The sequence below is a fragment of the Mesoplodon densirostris genome, chromosome 9, assembly GCF_025265405.1.
Source record: "Mesoplodon densirostris isolate mMesDen1 chromosome 9, mMesDen1 primary haplotype, whole genome shotgun sequence".
Taxonomy (NCBI): domain Eukaryota; kingdom Metazoa; phylum Chordata; class Mammalia; order Artiodactyla; family Ziphiidae; genus Mesoplodon; species Mesoplodon densirostris.
Genome location: NC_082669.1, coordinates 71,870,597 through 71,895,113, shown reverse-complemented (window position 1 = coordinate 71,895,113; position 24,517 = coordinate 71,870,597). Strand labels below are relative to the sequence as shown.

At 39.6% G+C, this 24,517-nt stretch overlaps 1 protein-coding gene and 1 long non-coding RNA gene across 2 annotated transcripts in view; one reads left to right on the top strand and one right to left on the bottom strand.

Moving 5' to 3' along the window:
- LOC132496357 (uncharacterized) overlaps positions 1 to 19,725 on the bottom strand; it is a 42,675-nt gene extending 22,950 nt beyond the window's left edge. The window contains exons 1-2 of the long non-coding RNA XR_009533395.1: positions 19,609 to 19,725; positions 17,923 to 17,988 (exon numbers count right to left, since the gene is read on the bottom strand). This is a non-coding gene — a long non-coding RNA (uncharacterized LOC132496357). The remainder of the gene's footprint in view (positions 1 to 17,922; positions 17,989 to 19,608) is intronic.
- A 71-nt stretch (positions 19,726 to 19,796) lies between these two features.
- HERPUD2 (HERPUD family member 2) overlaps positions 19,797 to 24,517 on the top strand; it is a 44,984-nt gene continuing 40,263 nt past the window's right edge. The window contains exons 1-2 of the mRNA XM_060108630.1: positions 19,797 to 20,231; positions 20,413 to 20,833. Coding sequence (XP_059964613.1) covers positions 20,687 to 20,833 — 147 coding nt within the window. The 5' untranslated portion in view covers positions 19,797 to 20,231; positions 20,413 to 20,686. The remainder of the gene's footprint in view (positions 20,232 to 20,412; positions 20,834 to 24,517) is intronic.

The window sequence follows — 24,517 nt, the reverse complement described above, 5'->3', positions numbered from 1 at the left end:
GAAAATATACATTTTTTTCTTAGTCAGTTTCTCCATGGTAAAGAGATGGGATTAAAATCATGGCTATGTTTCAAAAAAATTGTGTTTCAAAAAATTCTTCACTCTTTCCACTAGACGGTAAATTTCTGTATGGACAAACTGTCCAACAATTTAAGCAAAAGCAGAGAAAACTGAGCTACGGGTCTAAATTAAAACAAGTAAAGATTGATGGTGAATGTACCAAAATGGATAAATCTTAAAAATATGAGATTAAGTAAAAAAAAGCAAATTGTAGAAGGCACACACAGTGTGGTGTTAATTTTATAAAAGGTTAAAACATTCATTTATCTATATATTTTTTGTTTGTTTTTGTTTAGGAATACATACTTACATTGCAAACTATAAGAACATACATGGGATGATAAACACCAAATTCATGGTAGTGGTTACTTTTAGGGCGGGATGATGGGGAGTGGGGTCGGGAGAGATGTTACAAGGGATTTCATTTGTACCTGAAATGTTTTAAATGTTTTTTAAAAAAATTCTAGGTAAAGAGATCAGGCAAATAAGGAAAATGTTAAAATTTGACATGGCTGGGCTTCCCTGGTAGCACAATGGTTGAGAATCCGCCTGCCAATGCAGGGGACACAGGTTCGAGCCCTGGTCCAGGAAGATCCCACATGCCACAGAGCAACTAAGTCCGTGCACCACAACTACTGAGCCCACGTGCCACAACTACTGAAGCCTGCATGCCTAGAGCCTGTGCTCCGCAACAAGAGAAGCCACAACAATGAGAAGCCCATGCACCGCAACGAAGAGTAGCCCCTGCTCAAGGGAACTAGAGAAAGTCTGTGCGCAGCAACAAAGACCCAACGCAGCCAAAAATAAATAAATATATAAAATGTCTTAAAAAAAATGTTAAAGAAAAAAAAATTAACTTGGCTGGATACTGGGTACCTGGAAGTTCATTATATGATTCTTTATAGTTTTCTGTATTTTGGAAACACCTCATTATTAAAATAAAAAGAAGGAAGAAATGATGGACTCAAATTTCAGAAAGAGGGGATAACATATCTCTACCAATACATTAGACATTTAGGAATATTTAAATAAGTTTTTAATCTAAATCTTTACACAAGGCTAGTTATAGATGAAGAATATTAAGATTTAGCCCCGTTCAAGAGTTATGTAACTCAAATATAAACTGGTGTTCCATGGAGCTCAGCCACTGCAGAGCCTGATTCAACAAAACCTAAGTCTAATCCCAGAAGCCTTGGGAGATTATGAAGCCTCTGGGGTGGAAGTGGCTGCTGCTGTTTGGCTCCCACACTCTGTAAATACTCTTTTTTTCAACAGGAGATATAGTGCAATTGAGGTATGTGATAGCCAGAAAAGGGCTTTGACCCATGACTGGGCTTGTAGGGTTTTGTGTGGACTTGTCTTACAGTAGGAGGATAGCTGAGATTCATCCTCTCTCCCCGATCAGCAGTCAGATTTTTTACTCCTCTCCCCTTCTGCAGAGAACTCTGAATTCCATGATTTTAATTCTCTAACTTAGGATCCAAGACCCTACCTTACTTCTTACTCATTTATTTGAACAGATTTAATTTTATTATTATTTAAGAAATATATTTATTTATTTATTTGGCTGTGCCAGGTCTTAGTTGCAGCATGTGGTATCTTCGCTGCAGCTTGTGGAATTTTTAGTTGCGGCACGTGGGATCTTTTTTTTTTTTTTTTTTTTTTTTGCTTTATAACAAATTTAATCAGTTATACATATACATATGTTTCCATATCCCCTCCCTTTTGCGTCTCCCTCCCACCCTCCCTATCCCACCCCTCCAGGCGGTCACAAAGCACCGAGCTGATCTCCCTGTGCTATGCGGCTGCTTCCCACTAGCTATCTACCTTAGCACGTGGGATCTTTAGTTGCTTGCAGCATGTGGCATCTAGTTCCCTGACCAGGGATCGAACCCGGGCCTCCTGCATTGGGAGCATAGAGTCTCAGCCACTGGACCACCAGGGAAGTTCCCTATTTGAATATATTCTAAATGATGTATTCTCTAACTCATGACTGTATTTTTTCCTGATAAGGTGAATTTGATACTTAAATTCTACTTTCCCACTTGGAGTTCTGTAATCTACACCAAGTTCTGTTTTTAGTTACTCTATTTATAGTTTAGAATCAAAAACATGTTCTCTCTCTAATTCACTGTTGTTTGAATTCAAATGTTTTTCATCTGATTCCACCATTCATTAGTTTTCCCCAAGGACATAAGGAAATTAGTTATACAGCTAATTTATTAAAAAACAGTGATTACTAGCTCAAGTATTTAATTGTATTCACATTTAGGGGCACCTCAATCTCTCAAACATTTGTTGGATTTCTGGAATTTCTTTCCTCTGATGGAATGATTCAGGGCTAAAGTAGAATTTTTAAAACAATGACTGTCATTCAGAAATTATGTGTTCAACCTAGCAAATGAAAAGGGATAGAAAAAAAAAAAGATAAAAATAGGGATAGGAGATTGCAAAAGGAACCCAAAACACAGAAGTAATAGGTTTAGGGTAGAAAAATTAGAATAAAAGAAGTCAGGATGGAGAAGAAGTTTATCATAAATGCACAAAATGCAAATGTAATAGCACCTAGAAATATAAATTGAGGTCAAGTTTCTAAATTGTGATCAGTCCCAAGGTGTAGAAATGTGACCCCAGGGAGAGTTAGCTTTAGAGATCCCTTATCCAGAGTCCAATTCTATATCTTTGTCGGTTACTTTTATCTCTTTCTTCTATTCACCAGCCCTTACCAGAATACAATGACATCTCTTAAAGATAGAAGCTACCAGCAATGTAGCTTTCTACATTTCCTAAAGGCAAACATACGATATTCCTGTCTAGTGGTAATTTCTTGTTTTTCCTCGAGTCATTTTATTATAGGACTCTGAAAATAATAGCTATCAAAATAGACAAGATGTCATAAATGAAGAATTTTTGGTTCGGATTAAAAAATTAGAATAGGAAATGATGTGATATAAAGGAAAAAAATACAGCTTTGCCTTCCCCTCCCTGGCAAGTCAAATGCCCAGTTATCAAAGAACACAAGAAAATATTCCATACATGAGCAGAACTGTTTCTAAATAAAATGTCTAGAATGTAAATGCTGCATCAGTTCCCAATTAAGCATTCTGTAAATAAAGCCTCCTTCATCTCCTGTTTTCATTGGAAACTTCCATCACCAGATAGTGAATGGAGTGAAAAGGTGGAGCCACCCAGTGGCTAACGTGGTTAACCGCAGCAATAGTGCATTTCACGGAGCATTTTGTCCGTTTCCTGTTTTACAAATGAGTGTATTTCCTCTTGAAAATATGACACTAAGTATCTCTAAGAAAATTTAATAATGTAATAGTAAAGATGAAGTTCATAACTTGAATATCACTCCTAAATTAGGTCTTTGTCTAAAAGATTGAAGAATCTGTGAACAAGCAATTTTAAAAAATAGACTAAAAGAAAAATATCACCCAATCCTGCCAAAATTATTTTTTTTAAACTATAGTTTTTAAAAACATCAAGTAGGTTTCTTTTTTTCAGTATCAATTTTCATTTCAGAAAGCAGTCTTTAAAGAGATTAAAACTTAAAACATGAAATTACCTTAACACTTGAAAATGTCTAATTCCACCCCAATGGTCAATAAACAAAATACATAAATATTTCAAAATATAAGGGCTTGTGAAGAGAACTGATCATCCTTGTAAAATGTACATTTTATTAAAAAAATTAAAAAAGATCAAAACTGAGAATAATGCCAACAGGGATTTCTGCTGACTCAAAGGATGAGATTTTAAAAATTAAAAATAATTTTTTTATATCAAAATACTAAAGTAAGTTCATTTAGAAAAATTAGAAAATATAAGCAAAAAGAAATAAAACTCTCACCACAATTCCAATTCCACTATTTTTAAATTTTTATTTATTTTTTTATACAGCAGGTTCTTATTAGTCATCCATTTTATACATATTAGGTTATACATGTCAATCCCAATCTCCCAATTCATCACAGCACCACCACCACCACCACCACCCCCCGCCACTTTCCCCCCTTGGTGTCCGTACATTTGTTCTCTACATCTGTGTCTCTATTTGTGTCCTGCACACCGGTTCATCTGTACCATTTTTCTAGGTTCCTCGCATATGCATTAATATATGATATTTTTCCCTTTCTGATTTACATCACTCTGTATGACAGTCTCTGGATCCAACCATGTCTCTACAAATGACCCAATTTCGTTCCTTTTTATGGATGAGTAATATTCCATTGTATATATGTACCACAACTTCTTTATCCATTTGTCTGTCGATGGGCATTAGATTGCTTCCATGACCTGGCTATTGTAAATAGTGCTGCAATGAACATTGGGGTGCATGTGTCTTTTTGAATTATGGTTTTCTCTGGGTATATGCCCAGTAGTGGGATTGCTGGGTCATATGGCAATTCCAGTTTTAGTATTTTAAGGAACTTCCATACTATTCTCCATAGTGGCTGTATCAGTTTACATTCCCACCAACAGTGCAAGAGGGTTCCCTTTTCTCCACACCCTCTCCAGCATTTGTTGTTTGTAGATTTTCTGATGATGCCCATTCTAACTGGTGGGAGGTGATACCTCATTGTAGCTATGATTTGCATTTCTCTAATAATTAGTGAGGTTGAGCAGCTTTTCATGTGCTTCTTGGCCATCTGTATGTCTTCTTTGGAGAAATGTCTATTTAGGTCTTCTGCCCATTTTTGGATTGGGTTGTTTGTTTGTTTAATATTGAGCTGCATGAGCTGTTTATATATTTTGGAGATTAATCCTTTGTCTGTTGATTCATTTGCAAATATTTTCTCTCATTCTGAGGGTTGTCTTTTTGTCTTGTTTGTAGTTTCCTTTGCTTTGCAAAAGCTTTTAAGTTTCATTAGGTCCCATTTGTTTATTTTTGTTTTTATTTCCATTTCTGTAGGAGGTGGATCAAAAAAGATCTTGCTGTGATTTATGTCAAAGAGTGTTCTTCCTATGTTTTCCCCTAAGAGTTTTAGAGTGTCCGGTCTTACATTTAGGTCTCGTATCCATTTTGAGTATATTTTTGTGTATGGTGTTAGGAAGTGTTCTAATTTCATTCTTTTACATGTAGCTGTCCAGTTTTCCCAGCACCACTTATTGAAGAGACTGTCTTTTCTCCATTGTATATCCTTGCCTCCTTTGTCATAGATTAGTTGACCATAGGTGCATGGGTTTATCTCTGAGCTTTCTATCCTGTTCCATTGATCTGTATTTCTGTTTTTGTGCCAGTACCATACTGTCTTGATTACAGTAGCTTTGTAGTATACTCTGAAGTCAGGGAGACTGATTCCTCCAGCTCTGTTTTTTCCCCTGAAGACTGCTTTAGCTATTCGGGGTCTTTTGTGTCTCCATACAAATTTTAAGATATTTTATACTAGTTCTGTAAAAAATGCCATTCGTAATTTGATAGGGGTTGCATTGAATCTGTAGATTGCTTTCAGTAGTATAGTCATTTTCATAATATTGATTCTTCCAATCCAAGAACATGGTATATCTCTCCATCTGTCTGTATCATCTTTAACTTCTTTCATCAGTGTCTTATAGTTTCCTGCATACAGGTCTTTTGTCTCCCTAGGTAGGTTTATTGCTAGATATTTTATTGTTTTTGTTGCAATGGTAAATGGGAGTGTTTCCATAATTTCTCTTTCAGATTTTTTATCATTAGTGTATAGGAGTGCAAGAGATTTCTGTGCATTAATTTTGTATCCTGCAACTTTACCAAATTCATTGATAAGCTCTAGTAGTTTTCTGGTGGTATCCTTAGGAATCTCTATGTATAGTATCATGTCATCTGCAAACAGTGACAGTTTAACTTCTTCTTTTCCAATTTATGTTTCTTTTAGTTCTTTTTCTTCTCTGATTGTCGTGGCTAGGACTTCCAAAACTATGTTGAATAATAGTGGCAAAAGTGGACATCCTTGTCTTGTTACTGATCTTAGAGGAAATGCTTTACGTTTTTCACCATTGAGAATGATGTTGGCTGTGGGTTGGTCATATATGGCCTTTATTATGTTGAGGTAGGTTCCCTCTATGACCACTTTCTGGAGAGTTTTTATCATAAATGGGTGTTGAATTTTGTCAAAAGCTTTTTCTGCATCTATTGAGATGATCATATAGTTTTTCTTCTTCACTTTGTTAATATGGTGTATCACATTGATTGATTTGCATATACTGAAGAATCATTGCATCCCTGGGATAAATCCCACTTGATCATGGTGTATGATCCTTTTAATGTGTTGTTGGATTCTGTTTGCTAGTATTTTGTTGAGGATTTTTGTATCTATATCCATCAGTGATATTGGTCTGTAATTTTCTTTTTTTGTAGTATCTCTGTCTGGTTTCGGTATCAGGGTGATGATGGCCTCATAGAATGTGTTTGAGAGTGTTCCTTCCTCTGCAAATTTTTGGAGGAGTTTGAGAAGGATGGGTGTTACGTCTTCTCTAAATGTTTGATAGAATTCACCTGTGAAGCCATCTGGTCCTAGACTTTTGTTTGTTGGAAGATTTTTAATCACAGTTTCAATTTCATTACTTGTGATTGGTTTGTTCATATTTTCTATTTCTTCCTGGTTCAGTCTTGGAAGGTTATACCTTTCTAAGAATTTGTCCATTTCTTCCAGGTTGTCCATTTTATTGGCATAGAGTTGCTTGTAGCAGTGTCTTAGGATGCTTTGTATTTCTGCGGTGTCTGTTGTAACTTCTCCTTTTTCATTCTAATTTTATTGATTTGAGTACTCTCTCTCTTTTTCTTGATGAGTGTGTCTAATGGTTTACCAATTTTTTTTATCTTCTCAAAGAACCAGCTTCTAGTTTTATTGATCTTTGCTATTGTTTTCTTTGTTTCTATTTCATTTATTTCTGCTCTCATCTTTATGATTTCTTTCCTTCTACTAACTTTGGGTTTTGTTTGTTCTTCTTTCTCTAGTTCCTTTAGGTGTAAGGTTAGATTGTTTATTTGAGATTTTTCTTGTTTCTTGACGTAGGCTTGTACTGCTATAAACTTCCCTCTTAGAACTGCTTATGCTGCATCCCATAGGTTTTGGATCATCGTGTTTTCATTGTCATTTGTCTCTAGGTATTTTTTGATTTCCTCTTTGATTTCTTCAGTGATCTCTTGGTTATTTAGTAATGTATTGTTTAGCCTCCATGTGTTTGTGTTTTTTTACGGTTTTCCCCTGTAATTCATTGCTAATCTCATAGCATTGTGGTCAGAAAAGATGCTTGATATGATTTTAATTTTCTTAAATTTACTGAGGCTTGATTTGTGACCCAATATGTGATCTCTCCTGGAGAATGTTTTGTGCGCACTTGAGAAGAAAGTGTAATCTGCTGTTTTTGGATGGAATGTCCTATAAATAACAATTAAATCTAAGTGGTCTATTGTGTCATTTAAAGCTTGTGTTTCCTTAGTAATTTTCTGTTTGGATGATCTGTCCATTGTTGTGAGTGAGGTGTTAAAGTCCCCCACTATTATTGTGTTACTGTGGATTTCCTCTTTTATAACTGTTAGTATTTGCCTTATATACTGAGGTGCTCCTATGTTGGGAGCATATATATTTATAATTGTTATATCTTCTTCTTGGATTGATCCCTTGATCACTATGTAGTGTCATTCCTTGTCTCTTGTGACATTTTTTATTTTAAAGTCTATTTTATCTGATATGTGTATTGCTACTTCAGTTTTCTTTTGATTTCCATTTGCATGGAATATCTTTTTCCAGCCCCTCACTTTCAGTTTGTATGTGTCCCTAGGTCTGAAGTGGGTCTCTTTTAGACAGCATAAATATGGGTCCTGTTTTTGTATCCATTTAGCGAGTCTGTGTCTTTTGGTTGGAGCATTTAATCCACTCATATTTAAGGTAATTATCAATATGTATGTTCCTGTTACCATTTTCTCAATTGTTATTAGTTTGTTTTTGTAGGTCCTTTTCTTCTCTTGTGTTTCCCACTTAGAGAAGTTCCTTTAGCTTTTGCTGTAGAGCTGGTTTGCTGGTGCTGAATTCTCTTAGCTTTTGCTTGTCTGTAAGGCTTTTGATTTCTCCATCAAATCTGAATGAGATCCTTGCCGAGTAGAGTAATCTTGGTTGTAGGTTCTTACCTTTCATCACTTTAAATATGTCATGCCACTCCCTTCTGGCTTGTAGAGTTTCTGCTGAGAAATCAGCTGTTAATCTTATGGGAGTTCCCTTGTATGTTATTTTTCATTTTTCCCTTGCTGCTTTCAATAATTTTTCTTTGTGTTTAATTTTTGCCAATTTGATTACTATGGCAAACATAGTAATAGATAAACCAAGAAGAAACATGCCAAATATTTAAATTTATTTTCAGTTGATTTAAAAATATAATGGACAATGTATATCAAGAGTTCAGATCCTTTGATTTAGTAATGATTCTTCTGGGAATATATTTCAAGTATAAGGGCTAAGCAAACCAAGATGTTTATAGAAGCATTATTTTAAAAAATGAAAAACTGTGAACTCACATATCTAAGACTTGAGAAATGGTTAAATAAAATTATGGCATGTTGATATAGTATTTCATTTTGAAACTTCAGCACTTATAAATACGACTATGTAGAAATAAAAAATAACCAAATAGAAATAAAAAGAATTTATAAAAACACTTTTACGTGAAAAAAGGAATTTCTAAAATTGTGTGTGCATACTACTACAATGTTATAAAACTATATACATATGAATTTCATTATAAATATGCATACAGATATATTGAAAATCAGAAGAAATAAAAAATAATGATAGTTGCTAACTTAGGATGGTTAGGCTATACAAATTAGACTAGAATTTCTTATGAAGTTAAAAAATGTTTTAAATAAAAGAAAATCATAGTTGATAAAAAAATCCTATGAAATAATAAGAAAAATGGTTTCTATTGATAATAAGTCAAAATGAGACCCCCTATCCAAAATGGGGGTTTCTAAGTGAATTTTGAAAAAAAACCCCAAAAAACAACAACAAAAAAAACCCTGGAGAACCAATACATAAATGGTGGGGAGCAAAGAAGACCGTCTCTCACATGAATCTGAGAAAAAGTATTAATTTATGCTGAGCTTTCTTTTCCTTCTTTAAGCTTATTTTCTTTCATAGGTTTCTTGGCATCCTCACAAACGCAGGTGGTTATAAGGAGAGTGCCTCAAATATTTCCCTTCCTGAAGTGTTACTCTATAAGCTGCAATTTGGGGTGAGAGTGAATAAAAATGGTTGTGTTAACAAAGAATAACTTTCATAAACACAAAATAAAAGGCTGCAAGTGTATAATAACTATAGGAGATTCTAGTCATATGTGCAATAAAATATAATAGATTAAAATACTGAGTTTGGCAGAGGAATTAGCAGGAAAATGACTGTGGTATAGCTAATCATTAAATGTCAGAGGAAAGTATATAAGAGATAAGACTTAGGTACAATGCTGAAATTCCTGTGGTTTTTTTTCTCTGCTTTTCTGCGTAGTTAACGAGCAAGTTTATAGTTAATCAGGGATGCTGCTTTTGGCTACCTGAGATTCCTAGCAGATGTCTGAAGAGTGATGACCCACCATCACTTCTGAACTTTGTCCCTGTGACGCTTTTGCTGACCTCATGGTACATCTCCTCAATTTGGCCCAGATTTCTGTCCTGTAGTTTTCCCACTCTACTGTCTGCTATTGCATACATGAAAGAGGACATAGATGGTTACCCCAAATCCTACAGACATGGAAGTTAGAAGTGGTGTTAAACACAAACAAATAGGAAATGCCATAAAATTCAGAGGCTTTCGTATCAACAGCTCTATCAATTATTAACTGAGTCACCTTGGGCAAATTACTTATCTCATTTACCTTCTCTGTAAAATGAGTATTATCATTTAGTCAATAATATTCATTGTTATTAAGAAAAAGGGATTGTCCTGGGCAATAGTGATAAAAAATTTGTTTAAGGTATAATATCTAGCCTCAGGGAGCTCACAGACTTATCAAGAGATAATTATCACATGGTAAGTGAAATAGATTTCACATAGAAGCACAGACAAAACATCTAAGGATGGGGCAGGGAAAGTTTGCAAGTGAGGGCTCAGGGTTTATCTTGAAGGGAATCAAAGAGATCACTACATAAACACACCTAGCACGCTCCACATTTGTAATAAACACTCTATTAATGTTAAGTTGCTTTGTATTCATTCTGGAATGATCTTAGTTACAAATTCTTGCAACAGAGCTGAGCATTTTGCACTGGGCAACATCAAAGTTGTGAAACATACATTCCTTTAGGGAGATAAAATCCTGCATTCTTTAAGAATGAGTGTTACAAAGACTATACTCAAGAAGCTGTCCTATTACTCTCTAAAGCCTGGAATTTAACAAATTTTCTTAGTCAAAGCTAGTTTGCTGTTTCAAAGACTCAGCCTAGTTTACACACCTTAGGGAGTCATGACACAAAGAAAGAAACTAAGAAGACAAGATTTTTCTCAAGAACTTTGGCCTTTTCTATTGACCAGTTATGAAACGACTTAATTGTTATGCATGTTTTTGGCAATATTTTTCAAGATAAGATAAAAAGTACAAAACCTTTGAAATGTGAAATACTTTGAGTGAATGAATGAAGTGGGTTTCTAGTGCATAGTATTTGAAGCACTTGACTTAGTTGTCATTCCCTTTCCTTACCCATGTCAGTTAAATCCATCAATTATCCCACTGATCCCAGATCTGTCCTCAGAATCTTAACACAACTAATTAGGAAGCCACTACCAACATAAAGAAATTGCTGCAGTTACTGGAAGTGAAATGGGAGGGATGGTGGAGAGTGTAATGAAAAAGGATGAGGCTGTCCTTAACAATGGCACAGTGAAAAACAGGCCTTAAGAAGGAGGAGGTAGACATGCATGCCTGGTAGTGTGAGGTCCATCTTACCTCCTGTGGCATAGCTAGACCTCTCTGAACTTACAGTGTCGGCTGGGCTTGTGGAAAGGCAGTGGATTGGTTTTAATGAGCATATAATCTGGGGGAAATGTGAGAAAAAGTTGGAAAAAGCTGAGGAAAGGAAGAGTCAAGTCAAATTACTGTTTGCCTTTTGCAAATTGCCCCCAGCCCACTTTGATACAGCAGATCCCTCACTTTCCTCTTCTGCTTTTGGCTGAGACATAAACTGGCTGGGCTGCAGAGGGGCCTGGGATACTGCCCTTACTCTATTTTGTCTTACAGTCATATGTGGGATTGTCTTATTTTCTCCTAAGTTGTAAACCCCTTGAAGGCAAGCACATCTTACTATTGTTTGTGTCCTCTATTATAGTGAGTAGCACAAATATTATTATTATTATTATTTTATTTTATTTTATTTTTTTTTTTTTGCGGTACGCGGGCCTCTTAGTGTTGTGGCCTCTCCCGTTGTGGAGCACAGGCTCCGGACGCACAGGCTCCGGACGCGCAGGCTCAGAGGCCATGGCTCACGGGCCCAGCCACTCCGCGGCATGTGGGATCTTCCCAGACCGGGGCACGAACCCGTGTCCCCTGCATTGGCAGGCAGACTCTCAACCACTGCGCCACCAGGGAAGCCCCAGCACAAATATTATTATTGTAAATGGTGAACATTAAGTATTGTTGCAGTTGAGCTAAGAATTGACATTCCTCTGCATATAATGGTCTCTGATCCAAAGGATATACTGCATCCTATGAAACAGATTCTCATCCTTTCAGGGTGCTGTCTTCCAAATGGCACTATAACTAGGGAGTTTATCTCAGTGGCAGCATCCCCTTCAGTCATGCCTGGTCTACAAATGAGAGCAACACAGAGCTTTACAAGGATGTGGGTGCTCCCCTCACTCATGTATTTCTCAATGCCTTAGTGAAGTGAGTGTCTTCTGGGCCTTCTCATGGAACGTTGAAGGGGACAGGTGGGTGTGCAGGTAACACGCAATACATTTAACATACCTATTTCCCTAGGCCCTTGGATTCCTTTATCTACATGATGTAGATAGCTCTGGTATCTCAGCTATATTAAATGTAGGCCATGGTTGAGTCCAAGTTTCAGTCGACCAATCAATCGTGAGAGCTACCTTCAGCTTCATGAACGAACACATCAAGCCTGGAATCTACTAAGTGCAGTATATCCATTAATTTGGCTCAATCTAGTGTTGTATTTCACCCTCCGAGGTCTAACACTCTTAGAATATGCTTCCTATTTCTGCTGATATAGATTAGTAAAGTCTTGCAATTATCTTGGTGTGTAAGCTATTTCTTCCTGGGTCACTGTGTGTACCTGTCGCCATGGAGAATGCTGAGATTTAACCCTAGTTTTAGGTCTAGAGGCAATAGTGGGTGGTTATAGTGTGTCTTGTGGAGAATAAATATTCCGTTTTAAGGCATCTTCCCCGGTGAGGTTATCACAGAGTTTTTTTTTTTGCGGTATGCGGGCCTCTCACTGTTGTGGCCTCCCCCGTTGCGGAGCACAGGCTCCGGACGCGCAGGCTCCGGACGCGCAGGCTCAGCGGCCATGGCTCACGGGCCCAGCCGCTCCGCGGCATATGGGATCCTCCCAGACCGGGGCACGAACCCATATCCCCTGCATCGGCAGGCGGACTCTCAACCACTTGCGCCACCAGGGAGGCCCTATCACTGAGTTTTTAAGCAAAGGAAGGCTAGTCTCCAGAGGGCAAACTTCCTTCTTTAATAGAGGTAGCTTAGAGTGACTTGTAGTTTCAAGATGATTAGCTTCATCTGTGTTCAAGCAGCTGTCCCCATTCCAATTTTCAGGGTCTCATTCTTTCTCATTCAATGCTTTAACTTTTATGTAAAAAATGAAAAAAAAATTTAGCCATTTTATTTTAGTAATAATGATGATGATGATGATAATGTTAAAAATGCAGGCTGCATCCTACTTTGGGTTTCCCTTTTTCTTTCTTGGCACACTTTTTCTTCTTGCCTAGTACACTTTGTTTTTTTCTGTAACCCTGGTCCTTCTTCTCTGCCCATTCTTTTCTGTTTTTTCCTTTTAAAAATGTTTATACAATTTTTAAAGGTTACACTCCATTTACAGTTATTACAAAATATTGGTTACATTCCCCATGTTGCATAATACATCCTTGTAGCCAATCTTACACCCAATAGTTTGTACCTCTCACTCCCCAACCTGTATACCACCCGCCCCCGCCACTGATAACCGCTAGTTTGTCGTGTGAAAAATCTGATGGAACTGTGAATACAACTATTGCTACAATTCAGCAATCCATATAATAAAATTTTGTGCTTGATTTTTGACAATATCACCCCTATGTCTGAAAGAACTAAAAGATTCTTTTATAGTTATCATGGAAGCTTTCTGGTCTTAGACTATGACTTGAGCTGAGAGTTGAAAGAAACGAGCTTGTGATTTTCTTTCTATAAGTGCTAAAGGACACTCAGAAGACTCTATGCCATACCATTGTCCTTAGAGACATCTTAACTGCCATAATGGTCAAGTGCAGCATCCAGCTGGACAATCTCTTGCTTCAGCTGACATGTCATCACGATCGACCACAGATGACAGTTTGATTACTTTAATGCCCTCATCTCACTTCTCAATGGGGAGGAACCCAGCCAAAGGGCATGACCAAGGCAATCCTCAAATTCTTTGTGTGTTTCTCTCCTGGGATCACTACTGATACCAATTCTGTATCAGTTAGGGTCCAATCAAGAGACAGAAATAAAACAATATTTTGAACATGGAAGGTTAAATATAAAGAATTACCATTTATAACAAGGAATTGGAGTGATAAGGAGATGGATAGTAAAGAACTAAGAAAATGCTAAAGAATATAGGAAAATCAGATATAGTGATCATCTACTGCCCTAAGGGCTGAGATAGATCCTCCTTGAAGAAGTCCAGTGACTGTGGCTCATTTGATGTCAGAGAAGTTTGCTGAGGGAGAAAAGCTGCCTAAGGGGTGTGAGGGGAAGCTATTCATGAACAGTGTTGTACTGGTGGTACTGCATGTGAAGCCATTTGATGGGGTTCCAGGGAAAGATGCTCATGGGTGTTGCCTGCAAAGTTGCCTGTTCACGGGAGGTGCTACACACTGCTGGCCACTGGGCACTGCTGGAACTGAGAGCTGCAGAAGCCACATGTGCTGTAAGGGCCTGCCTAAAGGAGCACACTACACTACACAGGTAGAGAATTCTATTCTTCCTCTAGTGTCCCTCCAGTGCTCTTTACTGACAAAGCTTAATATCATGAGAGCGGGAAAAGGAGAAGTATTGATACTTACAGGATTTATTTCTATTATCACAAAGCAGGCAGTGAACAGTGTTTTGGGGCCCTTGAGGCAGTAACTTAGTAAATGGCTCAATAACCCATTTCCTTTAACTGGAAAAACTTTACAATGAGGACTAAATTTTGTTGCTGCTCTGAAAGGCATTATAAATGGCCCCTTCAAGAAGCTGATAAAGGGCTTCCCTGGTGGCGCAGTGGTTAAGAACCCGCCTGCCAATGCAGAGGACACGGGTTCGAGCCCTGGTCTGGAAAGATCCCACATGTCGTGGAGCCACTAAGCCCGTGCGCCACAACTACTGAGCCTGCGCTCTAGAGCCCACGAGCCACAACTACTGTAGCCCGTGCACCTAGAGCCCGTGCTCCGCAACAAGAGAAGCCACCGCAATGAGAAGTCCGTGCACCGCAATGAAGGGTAGCCCCCGCTCGCTGCAACTAGAGAAAGCCCGCGCACAGCAACGAAGACCCAGCACAGCCTAAATAAATAAATAAATAAATAAATAAATAAATAAAAGCTGATAAAAACCATGAACTCTCTCCCTCCAGATAAATGCACATGTGGACATATGTACACAGTCCTATAGATAATTCAGGGTATGTCTCTGGACCCTGATTAAGAAGCCCTGAGTTAGGCCCATGACTACTCTCCATGTTCAATTTAGTGATTATTCTTACCTTTATTTGAATGTAGTGTAGCAAATTTAATATTCCCAAACTCAGCTAAACTATATTTACTTTTAGCAAAAAAGATAAACATTTATAAACATTGGAGAAATATAGGCCAATAGAGTTAGATAGTTCTAATTTTGGGGGGAGGAAATTGGTGAAACATCTCTGGGAAGAGAGAGGCTAAATGCCAGAGGAAGGGCATGCAGTTGTGAACCAATTGCAAGGTTACTATTGGGATTTGGACTTGGATAGCTGCATATAGAAGGAACAGAGTATCCATTATGACCTGCTATGCTTTGGTAAGGTACATTATGGTAACTGGCCTCCAATATGACAGGAGGTCCTTACCTCCTGGTATTCATGCTCATACTACTCTCCTCCTACAATGACTCAGGGCTGGCCTTTGTGACCAAATAGTGCACCATGTAGGTGACAATGTAAGATTTCAGAAACTAACTCATGAAAGGCATTGCTGCTTCAGCCTTGGTCTCTAGGATTCCCTCATTCTGGGGGAATCCAGCTGTCTGGTTGTAAGGACATTCAAAAGCAGTCCTGTGGAGGGACCCACATGGGGAGGAACAGAGACTTCACACAAACAACCAGCCCAACTTGCCAGGCTTAGGAGTGAGCCATCTTGGAAGTAGATCCTCCAGTTCCAATCAAGCCTTTCGATAACCAAATGCCAGCTGAAATCCTGACTGCAATTTCACGAGAGACTCAAAACCAGAACCAACAGCAAAGACGCTCCCAAAATTCTGACCCAGTTTTAGGGGCAATTTGTTTTGCAGCAATAAATAACTAGTACATACATTTAGGTCAAAATTCTTTAGAGGGTGAAAAATATAAGGGATTTCCCCTTCCCCCCTTCCTCTGATCACCTAAAGAAGGTCAGTGAGATGCTATTTGCTACAATTTTCTCCAAGTGTTATGATAAATAAGTCAGTGGATTAACTCATCAGAGAAATTAGACTTCTGTCTTACCCAAATTGTCACTCTAAGAACTGACTAGACATATAGTTTCTGAAAAGCAGGAAATCCAACTGCTAAACTACCTTATGAAGATTTATATTAATACAGAAATAGAAATATAGATGTGTCCTTATGAAGACTATTCTAGGGAAATCATGTGTTGACATATAGTTTCTGAAAAGCAGGAAATCCAACGGCTAAACTACCTTATGAAGATTTATATTAATACAGAAATAGAAATATAGATGTGTCCTCATGAAGACTATTCTAGGGAAATCATGTGTCAAAATGCTCATTATGGTCACCATAATTGAGGAGGGCTATGCAAACTAGTGTGTTCAAAGGTGAGTCAATGTTTTGAGTGATCTGGAAACTATTCTTAAGGATGGTTGAAGAATCCGGGGATGTTTAGTTTGGATAAGATGTAGACAGCATTTAACCATTTGAAGGGCAGACGTGGAATAAAAGTTAACATATTTTGAATTAATCAAGAGGAGAAAAGTGGCCTAATGACAAATTATAGCAATGCAGATTTTAATTCACTTATAATAACCATGGCTGTTTAACAATAGGTCATGCTGTAGTGAAAACTATGGTGCTCCGTTTCCCTGGAAGGGTTTAAGCCAAAGTTGGCTGATTGCCTTTCAGAGATGTAGTAAGAGTGATTCCGGCAGTACTTGGAAAGCTGATCTAGATGACCTCTAAGATGTTGTTCCTGAAAGCCTTTTCCTCCTGAATGTGTCTTGTTATGCATGAATATCTTTAAGACAGTTCAGTGTAGTGGAAAGAGTGTGTATTACAGAGGAATCAGAATTTTATTTGGAAGTTACTAGCTGTGTGACTTGGGGCAAGACATTTAGCCTTTCTGAGCTTCACTGACCTCACTACCTCTCAGGGCTGTTCTGAAAATTCATTAAATGACACATCACTTAAATCATCCACTTGGCATTCAATGCATGTGTGGTTTTCTTCCTTCCATTTTCTACAATATGGTTTATAATCAAACATCTGGGGCCAATTAAGATTTTGAAAGTGCAGTGTTGAAATGAGCTAATTTTCCTAGGCTTGAAATGTAGGATTTCACTTGTTTTTAAACAATAAATTTGATTGAGATTTGATTAGATGCTTTGTGGCACAGCATCTTAAAAAAAAAGACAAGTTTGGTGTAAATAGAAATAGAAGGAATCAGAAGCCAGATGGCTATCATCATCTTTGAAATTTGCAACTGCAAGATCATCACTTGACTAAAGTCTTCCCAAGAGAGTTATCATAAAAACAAAAACAAAAAAACCCAAAACACTGAAAACTATATTATTCAACATCATAAAGTATTTTACCTTCCTGGAAGGTATTCCAAATTTTAGTAAGAAAAGCTCAGTAATAAGCAGTTGATTTTCTTTAAAATTTTAAAAGAAACTGGAATCTCACAGAAGGAGTCGATATAAGCTTTTCTAGCTGTCCTCCTTCCCAATTAAAAGAATTAGAAGTAAATATCCCACAAATACTGGAAATCAGTTTTATTATTTACAAATAATTTTCTTTAAGTGTTTCACTTTGTCAACAAAGAAAGTTACTCCATGGGCAGAAATAACCCTGAATTACTGAACTAGCTACTAAAATTATGTGTATTGAATAGTTAATATTGTTAAAGTAGATTTGGCCTTAACAATCACAAATCTTTTATTATCTATTAGCATCCTACCCTTAAGCATTCTCATTAGAGGCTGTCTTTAAGTAGCAAATGGTAACTGAGATGTGTAGTTGTTCTTTCACATTTCCCCTTCTTATGTGCAACATGGACAAAGAACAAACAGCTCACAGCAGCCTCTAAGTAACTGCTATCTTGCATCCCCTCCATGCTGTTTTTCCTACTCCAAATTCCAAGTTAAACACTATCAATAGTCTAGGGACTACCCTTTCATACATTTTTCTATACACACATACACGTAATTCAACAAAAATGGGATCATACTTACATACTGCTTTTATTGTGGGCAAGTTCAACAGCATCAAAAGCATTTTTAGGTTGTTAATTCAGGTGGCTGTTAAGCAAAAAAAAAAAAAATCATTTCTGTCAGATACTCTATCATCTTTATACTCATCCATTTCAAATTCTTGAATGTTCATTACACTTTAAAATGATTTTGTCCATGTTAGTGAACCTTTGATGAACTCTACTTTAGTGTCTATCACAGTGAAATGCACCTTCTGTCAATATTAATATTTATTAATATATATCTCATTAATAATGTACATTTCAGAGTGCCAAGGGGGATGGCCACATTACTCTAAGGGGTTCCTGGAAGTGTGAGTCACAGGCATTAAGTGACAGGAGCCACGGGCTTGGGTGGGGGTGCTTGTGGCAGTTGCGGCTGGGGAGACTTCCTGCCTTAAACAGGAATTGGACATAAAAGAATTCTTAGAGCAGACAGCTTGGGACTTATATGGTGGCACACTTATGCCATAAAGGATTCAGCCTCTTTCAATTGTTCTGCTCTGCCATCCTTGTAATACGGGCCTTTGTTCTCCTGTTTGTTGCTTCAGGACTGAGCTGTGGCTGCCCCACCGCCGGCATCACATTCCTCCAGGAAGAAAGACAGGTGTAGGGCAAGGATGAGCTCTGGTCTGCAGAACATGTTCATCTGAAAGCTCCCCTGGAAGCCCCAGTAGCAACTTCACCTTTCATCTTATGGGCTACAGCTGTGTCAAATGGCTGCTGCTAGATGTAAGGGAGCTAGAAAAAGTACTTGTAGCTAGAATTAAGTTAAGGTTCTATTAAGATGACTAGATACTAGGTAGAAAAAGGGTCTGCTACAGGAAATCCAAGTCATAGTAAACTGTTCGCATTCCATGACAAGAAATAAAGGAAACTTCACTCTTATTTTAGAAGAGCATTGAGAGGGTGTGGCTAAGATATAGTAGGTGTCCTATCACAAAGAAAGAGGTGAAGGGGGAGAGGGTGTAAGGGATCCTGGGGCACTAGCTGTTGAGAGGAAGAATTTCCTCTTGGTCTCTAACTTTCACTAACTGCTCTGCAGCTGAGAGGGGAAGAGACCAGGTCCCCAAGGCCCCCTACATTATCTGCTTGTATTCACCTATAAGTGGAAGCCTGGACCTGTGCAAATGCACATCTCAACTTACTGCACTGACTCCTAAACCTGTGCAGAAAATGGAGAGTAAGTCGGCTTTGGGCAATAGCCTGAAACTTCGCGTTCCCACGTGTAAACCATAAACCAGAAAAATAACACTGCCAACTGTTTTCATCTCCCACTGTGCTGAACACACAGTAGGTGTTTAGTAAACGAACACTTGCCAACTTCTGAGAAGACGGAGAGGAAATACATGGAAATTAATATTTAGTTGAGAGACTGATATATGCCAGAACTGTACCAGACGGCTTACCTACATAGCTCATTTAATCAACAGCACACAGTCAGGTAGCTATTACCGTCCCCATTTAGATAAGTAAACTGAGGCTCAGGAAGGTTAGCCAGGGTCACACGGAAAGTAGAGGTAGACTTCAGGTTTAACTGAAAGCCTTCTCCTTATGCAATGTACCCACAGTCTCTCCTTCCCCAAAGCTCCAGGTACCGTGCTATGCAGACAGTCGACACAAGAAATTATGGGCAGAAGTCTGAATGAGCATCAGGAAGGACACTAACTTTTGCAGAGACAGCTCTAAGGATGAGGAACACTTCCCAAGTCTTCCGGGTGTGGTCAAAACAGAATGTGCTAACGCCAGCGAAGCTAGTGGATGCCCGAGTGCCGCTGGGGAGGCAAGGCGGAGCGAATGGCCTGGCCGGGAGGGCTCGACACGCCCGATTGGCTTCGAGGCGTCACAGAACTCTGCACGGGCCGCCCTGGGCCGCCCGGGGCGGTCGGCGGCGGGACCTGGAGAGCAGAGCGCCGGGGCGAGCCGCCCCTGACGCACTTCCGCCCTGCGTTTTCCGGCTTAAAGGGGACCTGGACCTTCTTCACAACAACAACAGAACAGGCGCGCTCGCGGCCGGCGCCCCTATTCTAGTCCCCGCCCTCCTGCCACCTGTCGCCGCCTCGGCCGCGCCCGGCCTTGCGCTCCAGCTGCCCTGCCGGAGGGGTCAGGCGGACAGCCCTTTGGCCAACTTCTCCCGCTGCCGCCGCGCCGCCTCGCGAGATCCAGGGCCGGGCCGTGGGCGCAGCTGAGCAGTAGGAAGGGAGCGGCCGCCGCGAAGGACGCTCGGCCGGACTGTGCGATCGGTGGCCGTGCCCGAGGGCGGCGGTGGCGGGCCCCGCAGCCATCTCTCAGGTAGCCCTGCCTGTCGCGGCGTCCCCTTCTCCAGCCCGCGTGGCGGGGCCGTCGCGTTGGGGCCTTGTTGCGTTTCAGTTTAAGGGTCGCGGCGGGGGCGGGGCGGTGGCTCGGGCTGTCGCGCCCTCACCCCTCCCTACCTTCTCACCGCTTTCTCTCTCCCCTTGGCCTCCCTCTGCAGTCCGGAGCCCGGCGGAGCCCGAACCTGGCGGGGAAAACAGCACCCCCGGCCGGGCCCCCAGACCCCGCCGCCGCCGCCGCCTCCGCCACTGGCCGTCATCCTCGGCACCGGCAATGGCCTTTGTATCACCCGATGCACTTGTGACTGACTTGGACAAGGAATATTAAGAACCCGTTCGCTTCCGTCCCCATCCCAGCCGCGCCGGCAGTAACCACCTCGGCTCATTTGGGCTTAACTGCTGCTCCTCTTGACTCTGTTCGCCCTTGGAGGCACCATGGACCAAAATGGGATGGAGATTCCTGTGACCCTCATCATTAAAGCACCGAATCAGAAATACAGTGACCAGACTATTAGCTGCTTCTTGAACTGGACCGTGGGGAAACTAAAAACGCATCTGTCTAACGTGTACCCTAGCAAACCAGTAAGTGTCTAAAAGCTGGGCGCAGCTGCTCTGGCCGGCAGATTTTCGTGTCGTATACTCCCTTACTACCTGCTTATCCCCACCCCTCTTGAGTCAAATAGGTCTCTTTGACTGCAAAGTATTTTGACCGCGAAGTATTTTGCGTTCCGAGGTTATGCGACTCTCTTGAGTGTCTGAACCATCATTAATATCTTCCTGATGAGGTCCAGTTAATTAGTAAGTGTAATTAGTAAGTGAAATGTCAAGGCACATGAGAATTGGCAGGCATACAATAGGACCGTTTTCCTTGGACTCAAAGTCATCAACCTAAAATGGGAATGACAGGTGCATCCTTTAAAAAAAAAGATAAGCACTGCAATCTATATTCAAGCTTTTATTGCTTATTAGACTAAAATTCCTTTTTACTTTCAACATCTGGCCCAGAAATTTGCTCATTGCTGAAGAGCGAATTTTGAAATAAGTATGTGACCCCATTAAAGTTACACTTTACACACTAGTATATATGTTTCAAGAAGCAAAGAGTTATACGTTTTAGATTCGCTTTCTTCTGCCCCTCCCTCTCTCATTTTTCTCCTGTAGAGGACACAGAAATTTTCTTCATTTAGAAGAGAACAGTCCTTCCACACCCCCACCATTTGGTGCATCATTTTTTCCTTTCATATAGCCATTTGTAAATCACTGCGGCAGTTTTTCATTATGAATCACATGTGTGCTGGATATTGCAAAGATAATAAATAAAATAGACAATACGGCTCCATCTGTCCCCAAAGTTAGATTTGAAAGTTATCAATACAGTTGATAACTAAGCCTTGGAATAATTTAGAAAAGTATAATGTTGTGTGTATGAAAGTTAGGCTTTCATGTTCTCCATTGTGTAAAAATTTCATTCCTGAATAAGTAGTTTTCAGTGATTACTAAATCTTTTTTTTTTTTTTTTTATGCGGTATGCGGGCCTCTCACTGTTGTGGCCTCTCCCGTTGCGGAGCACAGGCTCCGGACGCGCAGGCTCAGCGGCCATGGCTCACGGGCCCAGCCGCTCCGCGGCATGTGGGATCCTCCCGGAGTGGGGCACGAACCCACGTCCCCTACATCGGCAGGCGAACTCTCAACCACTGCGCCACCAGGGAAGCCCCCTTTTTTTTTAATTAATGAAGAAGCTTGGATTTTTAGGGTGGGAAATATTTTTGGCATCTGGCAAATTTAAGCCAGCAACAAGGATGTGTTGGAAGGCAACTGTGCTTTCTAGGTTTTACTTAACACTTGTTTTATGCAAATAAGTAAGGAAGGCACTTGATCTATATTAAGGCAACTGTGCTTTCTAGGTTTTACTTAACACTTGTTTTATGCAAATAAGTAAGGAAGGCATTTGATCTATATTAAGATGTTAATGAATTAGGACTGTTTCAGTGTTACAGTATTAAGTTTAGTTAGGCATTTAGGCTTCTAGAATAGCTATAGAAATAGGGTGGTTATTGCAAAAACAGGTGGTTTAGAAAAACAACTTAGTTGGCATTAGCTATGTTTGTCAGTACTTTTTGATTACAAATATTTTTAGTAGGAGAAATAAAAACCCTGAAGTATTTAAGTACTTGGAACAAAATAGCTGGAACTCTCATTTATTCAGATCTTTTCTTGAAAGGTAAGATTTACACAGGGGTAACAGTTTCTTTTTAAAAATTTCTGCTTTACAAAAGATTTCCTATTGCATATGACTTGTTTTACACATTTTTGAAGTAGAAAATAGCTTTTCAGGATAGGCAGAATTGAAAGCCATAGACTTCCATAGTACTGTTCATAACATAGCCATTCCTAAGTACATCATTGAGCATATATCTAAGTACTTAGTTATATGTTCAAGTGTATACTTATGTGAGGATCTTTTACATTATATGATTAAACTAAAAGGGACTTGGTTTGCACTGTGATAGAACAAGAGTTATCACTTTTCTGAAACTTTTTCTTTTTTAAAAAGTATCTAAGAGAGGAGTGTGAGCCCTATTTGTCTTACCTGCTCTTGGGATAAGCCTGTTTTTGGCAGGAGTCCTGCCATCTTAGCACTTATCTCAGTGGAGTGCTATCAGTGCCCATGTGGATCAGTCAGCTGCTGGAGGACAGATCAGTTGCAAACTTCTCTACACCCCGCCCTCCTAAGCCGCTTGCTTCTAGTAAACACTGGAGGCACTTTTGGAAGGTATACCAAATAATATGCAGCTTATTAATTACCTAACCTTGGGGCAAACCTTTTTTCCTCTTCCAGCAAAAAGTTTTCTCCAAGTGAATTGTAATATCTGAAGTTTATTTCTAGGTTAATGAGGGTGGGGATGGTGTACATGTGTTTCTTTTCTTTTCTTTTTTTTAAAAAATAAATTTATTTATTTATTTTTAAAATTTTTGGCTGCATTGGGTCTTCGTTGCTGTGCGCGGGCTTTCTCTAGTTGGCGGCGAGCGGGGGCTACTCTTTGTTGCGGCACGCGGGCTTCTCATTGCGGTGCCTTCTCTTGTTGCGGAGCACCGGCTCTAGGCACACAGGCTTCAGTAGTTGTGGCTCGCGGGCTCTAGAGTGCGGGCTCAGTAGTTGTGGCACACGGGCTTAGTTGCTCCGTAGCATGTGGGATCTTCTCAGGCTAGGGATCAAACCCATGTCCCCTGCATTGGCAGGCAGGTTCTTAACCACTGCGCCACCAGGGAAGCGCACATGTGTTTATTTTCATAGAACTTCACTGAAAACTTTGTAAGGTTATTGACACACTCACATTCTAACTTTTTTATCACCTAGAACTGATTTGAAGTATCACAGTTGTTTAACAGACCAACTGTTTACTGATACTCCAAAGCCATAGGTAGTCCTCAGCATAGGAATTGGAGTCCTTAAAGTTTACTTGTAAAGTTGTTATTTAGAATGGAGAAATTTAACAATATAAGCAATATTGTTGATTTAATATAAAGGAAGCTTAGATTCTTATGACCACCCACAATGACTACTTAACATTGATTCTGTTTTTAAGTGTCTCAAGTGCTGTTTGGTGTTTAACAGATCATTTCTTATGCCTGATTCCTTGTGCATAAGAAAGGTGGAGGTGGGTGGACTTGGAAGCAGAGAAGGGTTTAGTGCCTGGTAGAAGCAAGTGTTCCCCAGTGTGAAGTAGAACAGTTCGTAGACACTGCTCTTATTGGATCTGATGGGTCAGGGGAGGTAGAGGGCCTTGATCCCTGTGGACAGTGGCTTCTAGGAAAATAAATGAGAGCTGCTGGAGGGAGAGGAATGGAGATTTGAAGTTGTTCTTTTAGGATCTCTACAAGGATAGGTCACATGCCTACATGCTGTTAATGGAATTCTGGCTAAACTCTGCAACAGTGTGTAAAATCTTAAGATTTTAGCTTTATGGTCAGATATTGACTTCATTTAATCACAGATAATCTCCATTCACATGGATATTTTAAATTCAACCTCCCCTCCCCTCAGTAAACCCACAACAAATATACCCCTCCTTCCAAAGCACACTTTCTTGGGCTTCATTTATTTATTTAGTTAGGAATTTATTGACCTGGCATTTGAAGGTCTAGGTATATACTAAGCAAAAAGGTGGTAAGAGTCCTTTGCTCTTAAGAAGCTCAGGTCTAGTGGGGGATACAGACATATAAGTAAATAACTACAATGTTATGAACTAGTGTTATATAAGAGGG